This window comes from Equus caballus, chromosome X (assembly GCF_041296265.1).
Source record: "Equus caballus isolate H_3958 breed thoroughbred chromosome X, TB-T2T, whole genome shotgun sequence".
NCBI classification, from domain to species: domain Eukaryota; kingdom Metazoa; phylum Chordata; class Mammalia; order Perissodactyla; family Equidae; genus Equus; species Equus caballus.
The window spans coordinates 125,659,738-125,669,830 of record NC_091715.1 but is presented as its reverse complement, the minus strand read 5'-3'; the positions used below and the strand labels follow the sequence as shown (position 1 = coordinate 125,669,830).

Sequence of the window (10,093 nt, the reverse complement as noted above, 5' to 3'; positions counted from 1 at the left end):
CAATGATGTTACTGTTGCCTGGAGGCATTGCCTCCTCTCCTTTTCCAATGACCACCATTCTCTCCTGAATTAAAGTAACAGCCTCCTCACTGGACTTTCTGCCTGGAGTCTTTTCTTTTAGTTCTAACTTATCATTTGCTTAGCCACCCAAAGTATTTCTAAAACATGAACATGACTACGCCACTTCCCTATTTAAAAACCATTTAATGGCTTCTTATTGATCTCAGGATAAAGTCCAAACTCCTTAGGATGGTGTACAAGTCTCTCCATTTTCTGTGCCTGCCTGTTTCTCCAGCCTCCTCTCTTGTCACTCCTTAGTGGCAAATAATACTCCCTCTGACCGAAACTCTTTCCATCTCCTTATTGACCTGAAAGACTTCTATTTATCCTTCAAAACTCAAAGCATTGTAAAGATTTAATGAAATAATAGATGGAAAAGTGCTTTGGAAAGAAATTAACAAATGAAAAAAGTCCCAACATAGACGGCAGGCCCTCCAATAGACCTTCACTGTTCTGCTTTCCCTGCAAACTGACCCCAAAACTCCTTTCTCTGCGCTACATCTATACGTTATACAGAGTCCTATTGTTGCATTTATCATGTTGCAATTTCATTGCTTTGTTTTCATATCTGACACTTCCACTAGTCATTGGGCTGCAAGGTCTTTCTTCACCTTTGTATCTCTAGCATTCAGAGTACTGCCTGACACAGAGGAGAGACCTTATATTGTTTGTGAACTTCATAACCAAATGGTGACAATGATGATGACCTGGGATAACAAAGGCAATGGTCATATCTGTGCAAGTTCTCTGTTTTATGTGATGTTCATGTAGCATTAAAGGATGTCACATAGCCATCAAAGAAATACAGGAGAGACCTCACTAAGCACTATACAAAGAGATTCTACTACTCCCAACCAACATTTTTCTGTACAGCCAGGAAACTATATAAGGCAAATAAAACCAGCATTGAAGAAACTTACTCAGGGGGCCAGGGGCAAGATGTCCAACAAGGATAGAAAAATGGACAAGGCAATTGCTTTAAAAAACTATCTCTGACATCTTATGTAACAGGACTTTTAATTTGATTATAAGAACCAAACTATAACAGTTGTGCTTTTAATTAGAGTGTAGAATTTACTTAGAGTTGACTGAAGTCTTTGGAGAAAGGGGATTTAGATGTTTGCAGGCTATATTTAACGACATAAAACGGTAAGAGTTTTACTTCCAGTTTTAGGGGTCCAGATTTTTTTGAACTTAAAGACAAAACCATCCTCAACTTTTATGATCAGCAACATCATTAGCACACTCTTAAAATATGATATTAGCATGGAGCATGTAGATTTCTAGTTAACAAAGGGTTTCCCACACAGCATCTCGTTTGAGTCCTGCAACAACACTGTGAGGTCAGCAGGGTGTGGATTAGTGCCCCCACTCAAAGTAGAATAAAACTGGGATTGAGTAGAGATAAGTGACACACCAGATTGCACACACAGTGGGAGATCCAGGTCTAGAACCCAGATTTCTGTCACTAGTTTCACTTCTTTTCACGTTGTATCATCCCCAAGCTATTTTTTGGTTCTTTTAGCAGCCTCTGGAGACTGGCCTAGATGGATTGTGGCTCTGACCCATGTGACATGTCAGATACTCCAATATTCAATTTCACACCATTAGTCAGCAGTCACTGAATGGAAGTTCAGAATGTCATGAGACTCCAACATTGATCTCTCAATTAAAAAGCAATGTTCCCCTGGGAGCCAAACTTAAAGATAATTGGTTTTCTTGTTTGAACTGTATCTACCAGTCCCCGCTTGCAGAAGGTTGTAGGAGTATTTAAAAGATAAATACATTGGCAAGCATTATGCCTTTCTAAATCCAAAGGAGGGCACTGCAAGAGCTAAAAATACTTTGACCACAACTACTTGAAAACCGAAAGTCCCTTTAGGTGAAGTACACTTTGTTCTTCCTTTTGGAAGCCTGGTGGGCTCCAAGGAAGGTAGGAAGAAAAATATAATTGTGCAGATATAAAAGGGAAGATTGGAGAGCGATGATTCTTAAGGTCTTGTCGAATCTTTTTAAAGGACATATAATGACTTGTCTGTCATGCTGTTGCTGGGTCTACTCCTGGTCAAGCAACATAGTAGTGGTACAGCAAACCAGCTACCTGTTTTAGCAACCTAATTTGGTCTCTGCTAAGAATTTGGGGCTCCACATATACAGATGGAACAAGAAGACAGACTCTGAGGAAGCAAAGTGAACATCTCTACATGGTCTCATCGTAGCCACCTCGGGATCACTTAAGTTTCCAAATTCAAGTGGAAGGAAAAAGATGAGGTAATTATCTTGATAATCATTATCCACACCCATCTTTATGCCCTTCTCCTCTTCTAAAAGATGATCTTTCTTTATTGCTTGAAGATACCTCCACTTGTGTATTTCCCCATCCCATCCCCTCTAACCTCCACTGATACCCTCCTTGCTCCATCACTCACTCCTTTGCATGTCTTTCATATTTCCCTCTCTCTAGACTTAGACTTTTCGCCTAGAATCTTGGTCAGTCCTGTCTTTTACCTCTAGTTTTTTGGTTCTCTCTCTCTCTCCTTTACTTCACCAACAGTTTTCTTGAAATAATAACCCACATCTGTTGTTTTTACTTTTCACCTCCCCACCTCAGTGCAGTCAGGATTCTTGCCCCAGCATTCCAATATTCACAACACCTTCTTTAGTAACAATTCTGATGGTTCCTTTCCTTCCTTGGACTCTGTGCTATGACTCTCTTTGTTTCTCCCACTTCTCCGACTCATTTTTAAAATCTTTTTCTGGCCTTTCTTCAAAAATGTGTGTGGTTCCCCCTTTTCTTTCCTAAGCCCCCTACTCAATTTTCTCGAGCAATCTTTCCAAAATCAATGGCCAATATGGTCCTCAGGTTACTGGACCTTTTCTCACATTATTCTCCCTGCCTGGAATGCCTTCTCTCTCCTTTTTCCCGAAGGAGAGAGATACCCACCATATCTCTGAAACAGTTTACTTCATCCTGTCCTCTAAACCTCTTTTTCCTAAAGCAGGTTTTTTGTCACCATCATAGAAATCCATCTCAATTTCTTATATTTGTTGTTCAGCTCAGATGATGGCAATCTCCATGTGGTTCTTATTATCCAGTTACCTGACAAAAACTCCTGGTTCATAATAAACTTAGCATCTTGTAAATTCACACTTACATCAACATACAACAGATTAACTTTTTATCTCCAAGAGAAAGAGTTATGATTGAAATACAAGTACAATGTGGTACTGTAATAATCATTATTCTCCATTTTCTCATCTGAAAAGTCAAATGACAAATCAAAGACCTGCTCCCAAATATCTTGCAAGATAGTTGGGGAGATTAAAAATGATGATGGACCTGAAAGTTCTTTGAAGGGTATTAAGCTCCTGACATGCAAATTTACTAAAATGAAGGTAAGTCTTTTTTCAGGAACTTACATATTACACATTAAGGGCAGGGCACTGAAGAGAGATGAAAAGAAAGCAGAAAGTTTAAGAGTGTGCTGTAATGGAAAGAGCAAGAACTAGAAAATGAGACCTGGATATTAGTTCCTGGACTATTACTGACTGGATCTGGGATGCGAGGAAAGACACTGTACCTGCCTGGATCTTCTTTTTCAGTTACACTATTAAAGCGTCCGTCAAATGTTTCTAAAGTCCTTTCTTTAATAATCACTAGAAGGAAGTGGGAAAGACTTAAAACTTATCATATGGTCCTTCATTATAACTTTTTTTTTCAAATGTCCCCCAACTCTTTTGCTCCTCCTTTCCTCCATTGTTTGCATTTGGCAAACTTCAAATCTGATTGAAACCAACTATTTGCCTACTCCATCCTGGCAGCTAAACATTGCCAGAGAAGATCATGCAAGAAAGCAGTCTGGTTTCACCTTATTAAATTCATGATCTCAAAGGTCAAAGTGCTACTCAATACTGCCTGGAAATTGCAATATTTGTTCTAGAAGGATAGCCTTCTCATTTCCAGATATGACTATTTTACAGCTTTTCCTCTGCCCTCAAACCTCCCATGAGTCCTCCTCGACCCTCTCTTTTACATGATGACCTCACCTCCTACTTCATTAAGAAAACAGAAATCATTAAAAACAGACTCCATCATCTTTCTAAAGTTAAATGTAGCAACTTAACTACAACTGCATCTATTTTCTCCATTCTTCCTCTTGTTAAAAAGATGAGGTGTTTTTGCACTTACCAAAAGTTCACCCCTCCACTTGTGGTCTGTATCCCATCTCCTCTTACTTTCTAAAAGATTTCACCCTCAAAGTTAGCTCCTTATTTAATTATGCATCATTAATATCCTCTCTATGCTGGATTATTCCTGTCAGCATACAAACGGCAGGCTCACTGATCATCTCTATGGTTACCACGCAATCTTTCTGTTTCCCTTAAGTTTCCTCCACTCTACTGAATCTATTATCTGTGTAACCAAACATAAGAGACTATTCTGTGTCTTCATTTTAACTTCACAACAGCTTTCAACACAATCAACAATTCTCTTGAAATATGGCTTCTGTTATTCTGTTTCCTCCTGGTTTTCATCTTACCTCACTGAATCCTCCTTTTCAATATCCTTTCCTTACTTCTCCTTCTCTGTCAGGCTTAAGAGAGTCTTAAAGCTCAGTGTAGGGCATTCTTCTATATTCATAATCTCTCTGTAAGTCATCTTATCCAGTCTCAGGGCTTTGAATATTACCTATATTCTGATGATTCCTAAATTTATATCCCATTCCAGCCTTCTTCTCAGGGCTACATACTCTCAAATCCAGCTGTCTACTTCTCCACCCAGAATTCTCATAAACATCTCAAACTTAGTACTTCCAAATTGAACTTGTGTTCCTCCTCAGCTTTCCCTCCACATTATCACCATCTAATTAAATGAAATCAGTTACTCAAACCAGAAACCCTGGAGTTATCTTTGATAGTTCACTTTTGATCACTCCTCACATCTAACTTCTTAGTAAGTCCTGACATTTGTATCTCCAAAATGTGTCTTGAACCTGTATTCTCTCCATCTTCTTTGCAACCACTTTATTCAGGTTTACTATCATCTCTCATGTGGTCCGCTGAAATAGTCTCTTAACTATCTCATTCTGTCCCGGAAGTTCTTCCTCTAGTTCATTTATTAGACAGCATCAAAAGTGATTTTAGGGGCCTGCCCCATGGCCAAGTGGCTAAGTTCGCGAGCTCTATTTCGGCGGCCCAGGTTTTCAGGGGTTCAGATCCTGGGTGCAGATGTGGCACCGCTCATCAGGCCATGCTGAAGCGGCATCCCACATGCCACAACTAGAAGGACCCACAACTAAAAATATACAGCTACGGTACCAGGGGGCTTTGGGGAGAAAAAGGAAAAAATAAAATCTAAAAAAGTGATTTTAAGCTGTAAATTTGGTCATAATGCTGCTTAACACTCTCCAATGATTTCCTACAATATGTTTTCCAATTAGAAACTGAAACTTTTATTTATTTTTTGATTTCTTTGTTAATTTTATTTTTTATTCAGGACATATTGTTTTATAACATTACATAAATTTCAGGTGCACATCATTATATTTCCACTTCTGTGTTCACCATCAAAAATCTAGTTGCCATCTGTCACCATACAAATGTGCCTTTTTACGCCTTTTGCCCTCCCTGCACCCCTCTTCTCCTCGTAACCATCAATCTATTCTCTATGTGTTTTTTGTTGTTCTCATTGTTTTTAATTTTCCACGTATGAGTAAAATCATATGGTATTTGGCTTTCTCCATTGGACTTATTTCACTTAGCATAATAGCCTCTTGCAAGGTCCATCCATGTTGTTGTAAATGGCAGGATTTCATCTTTTTTATAGCTGAGTAGTATTCCATTGTGTATATATGCAATGTCTTCTTTATCCATTCATCCATCACTGGGCACTTAGGTTGTTTCCAAGTCTTGGCTATTATGAATAATCCTGCAATGAACATAGAGTCGCATATATCTTTTTGAATTAGTGCTTTTGTGTTCTTTGGATAAATATTCAGAAGTGGAATAGCTGGATCATATGGTAGTTCTATTTTTAATTTCTTGAAGAATCTTCATACTGTTTTCCATAGTGGCTGCACCAGTTTACATACCCACCAGCAGTGTATGAGGATTCCCCTTTCTCCGCATCCTCTTTAACACTTGTTATTTCTTGTCTCTTTAATAATAGCCATTCTGTTGGGCATAAGGTGATATCTCATTGTGGTTTTGATTTGCATTTCCCTAATAATTCGTGACGTTGGTCATCTTTTCATGTGCCTGTTGGCCATCTCTATATCTTCTGTGGAAAATGTCTGTTCAGATCCTCTGCCCATTTTTTAATCAAGTTGTTTGGTTTTTTGTTGTTGAGTTGTATGAGTTATTTATACATTTTGGATGTTAACCCCTTATTGGATGTATGATTTGCAAATATCTTCTCCCAAATGGTAGGTTGTCTTTTCATTTTGTTGATGGTTTCTTTTGCCACGTAGAAGCTTTATAGTTTGATGTAGTCCCATTTGTTTATTTTTTCTTTTGTTTCCCTTCCTTGAGGAGACACATTCAAGAAGATACTAAGACTGATGTCAAAGAGCGTACTGCCTATGTTTTCTTCTAGGAGTTTTACAGTTTCAGATCTTAAATTCAAATCTTTAATCTATTTTGAGTTAATTTTTGTGTATGGTGTAAGATAGTGGTCTAGTTTCATTCTTTTGCATGTGACTGTCCAGTTTTCACAACACCATTTATTGAAGAGACTTTCCTTTCTCCATTGTATGTTTTTGGATCCCTTGTCAAAAATTGCTTACTAATTCATTAATGTGTGGGTTTATTTCTGGGCCCTCAATCCTGTTCCACTGGTCTGTGCATCTGTTTGTCTTCCAATATCATGCTGCTTTGATTACTAAAACTTTGTAGTATACTTTGAAATCAGTGAGTGTGGGGCCTCCAGCTTTGTTCTTTTTTCTCAGGATTGCTTTGACTATTCAGGGTCCTTTGATGTTCCACGTAAATTTTAGGATTCTTTGTTCTATTTATCTGAAAAATGTTGGGATTCTGATAGAGATTGTATTGAAACTGTAGATTGCCTTAGGTAATATGGACATTTTAAATACACTAATTTTTCCAATCTGTAAGCATAGAATATCTTTCTATTTCTTTGAGTTTTCTTTGATTTCTTTCAACAATGTTTTATAGATTTCAGTGTAAAGGTCTTTTATCTCCTTTGTTAAATTTATTTCTGGGTATTTTATTCTTTCTGTCACGATTGTAAATGGGATTGTATTCTTGATTTCTTTTTCTGCTATTTCATTGTTAGTGTATAGAAATGCAACTGATTTTTATATATTGACTTTGTATCCTACCATATTTAAAATCTACATTCGATAGCATGGCCTACAAAGACCTGAATGATCTGACCCTTTCCTATTTTTCCTATGTCTTTCTTCTTCATCTCTGTCTGCTTTTGTCTCTCTCTGTTTCTCTCTCTCTCTCCAACTCCCCTTCCACCATATGTTGTTTTTGTTCAGTTTTTCAAACACTCGAAATCATTTCTCCTTAAAGTCTGTTCCCTCTGCCCTGCATACTCTCTCTTACCCCCACTCTCAACTCCTGCATGACTATTTCCTTCCCATATTTTTAGGTCTCATTTTCTTAGGCTTTTCTTGATGACACCAACCAAAATACCCCTCTCCCAAGCACACATATATACAGCATATTTCTTATTTTGGGTCCTTGTTTTTTAAATTCATAGTAAACAACTCAAGATTATTTTATGGGTATCTTTCCTTATTTATAGTCTTTCTCTCACACTAAATGTTAACTCCGTGAGACATAGAGAGTATTCCTGATTTGGTAAAACAAATCTTGACTTTTTCATGATTTTACTCCAGGCAACTTTCAAAGAGTTTGACACATAGTAGGCATTCAATAAATATTGTTGAATGGATGAATGAATGTATTAAATGTCTAATATGGACCAGTGATTGTGCAAAACATGTTACACATAATTAATTTGTTATCCTATAGACAAGGAAACTGACTGTCAGATAAGTGAAGTGACTTACTCAAAGACACACAGCCATTAAGTGGCAGAGCTAGAATTTGAATTCAGGTATGTCTCTTTCTCCTATCATCTCCCTGTCATCACTATTTCACTCTCACTCCACTATGCCTCCTCTACTAATGTTTAGAGAACTTGCTATCAAAATAAGTTTTAAGAATTAGACATCTTTTGACATGATGAAATTCAATTGGTATAATTTAATTGGTATGGAATTTCTAAAACAAAAATAGATTTTAATAATAGATCTTATACAAATTACACATAGGTGATTCAGAATATTCAGTGCTGATGATAAAACCACTAGTAGCTGTAGGAACAACCAGGGTAAGATTTCCACAGATAGAACATTTTCCCTCTATTTTTTTCAAAATAAATATCAGCAAAGTGTGTATATTTAGATGTCATAGTCACAGTCTCAAAGTCTCATACGTTCTATATAAGGTGAGGTAACTGAAGTTATGGATTAACTTTCCAAATGGCCCCCGGGAGACTGTGGTCAAATTTGTTAATTAAGATTAAGGATCCTGAGCATCCAGGAAGAAGCCAATTACTCTCAATATGCATGATATCTCTAGCAGTTTGATTTTTTTCCTAAAAATAGCATTTGCTCAATGGTAATTCTTCATATTTTTTTTAGATCCAAATCATGGTCAGCAGAGAAGAAGAAAATATGACTCAAGTTTCAGAATTTATCCTTTTGGGTTTGGGGGATCTCCACGGCCTTCAGTTTCTTCTTTTCGGGGTATTTCTGGTCATCTATGTGATGACTCTCATAAGCAACATTGTAATCCTAACTGTGGTGTCAACTGATCACTCCCTGCACACCCCTATGTATTTCTTTCTTGGCCACTTCTCCTGCTTAGAGATTAGCTATACCACTACCATTGAGCCCACGATGTTGAGGACATTGCTATCAGCTCATGTACCTATTTCTTTCCCAGGCTGTGCTTGCCAGTTTTATTTTTTTGCTGCCTTGGTGGCTACAGAATGCTTCTTCCTGGCTGTAATGTCTTATGATCGCTACATAGCCATCTGTAACCCGTTGCATTACTCCACCATGATGGACCACTGTGGTTGCTTACAGCTAGCTGGTGCCTCTTGGGTGGCTGGATTTGTGGCACCTATTCTTCTCATGGTCTTCATTTTTCGGTTAACATTCTGTGCTGCCAATGAGATTGACCACTTCTTCTGTGATTTGAAGCCCATCATGAAACTGGCCTGCACTGATACTCAAGTAGCTGAGATTATCTCTTTTATATGCACCTCTTTATTTGCCCTCGGCCCCTTCCTGCTAAATCTGGCTTCTTATACTTGCATCATCTCCACCATTCTGAGAATTCCTTCTATCACAGGGAAGCAGAGGGCCTTCTCCACTTGTTCCTCCCATCTGACAGTGGTCTGTCTGTATTATGGGACACTGGGCATTGTCTATGGCTTTCCATCAGGGCCTCAGGATGAAGACTTACTGAAGTTGCTTTCCCTTTTGTATACAGTGCTTACCCCTGCGCTCAACCCTATTATTTACACCCTAAGGAACAAGGATATAAAGGTAGCTCTGAGAAAATTGGTGCGTTGAGGAATGTATACCTCATCAAAAGGAAGTTTGATTTTTTAGTGGCTCTTAGCACTTTCTGAAAACCCCAACAAAGTGGAAACATTTCTACAGTGTCAAGGATACTTACTGTGAAAATGATGAGTTTTCCTTTGTTCCATCAACTTTCTTCACACTAATGAACAGAAAGTGTGTTGAGCTTTTTTCTATTGAACATTTTGTAGGTGCCAGGTACTACACTAAGTTCTTTGCATGGATTATTGTGCTAAAGCCTCACAGCAACACAGTAAGTTAGCTTCTGTTATTATCCCCATTTTACAGATATCACGACTGAGTCACAGAGATTAACTCACTTGCTGAGGACCATTCAGCCAGACAGCATTGAAATCTGAATGTGAATTTGAGCCCAAGATTTACTTAGGATTAAATCCATCATCTAC

The 10,093-nt window shown here is 38.0% G+C and overlaps 1 protein-coding gene across 1 annotated transcript; it reads left to right on the top strand.

Annotated features, from left to right (window-relative positions):
- Positions 1-8,747: 8,747 nt before the first annotated feature.
- OR11N2 (olfactory receptor family 11 subfamily N member 2) lies at positions 8,748-9,677 on the top strand. Its single transcript, NM_001391042.1, is given in 1 exon segment — positions 8,748-9,677. A coding segment is annotated over 1 exon segment (930 nt).
- Positions 9,678-10,093: the final 416 nt, after the last annotated feature.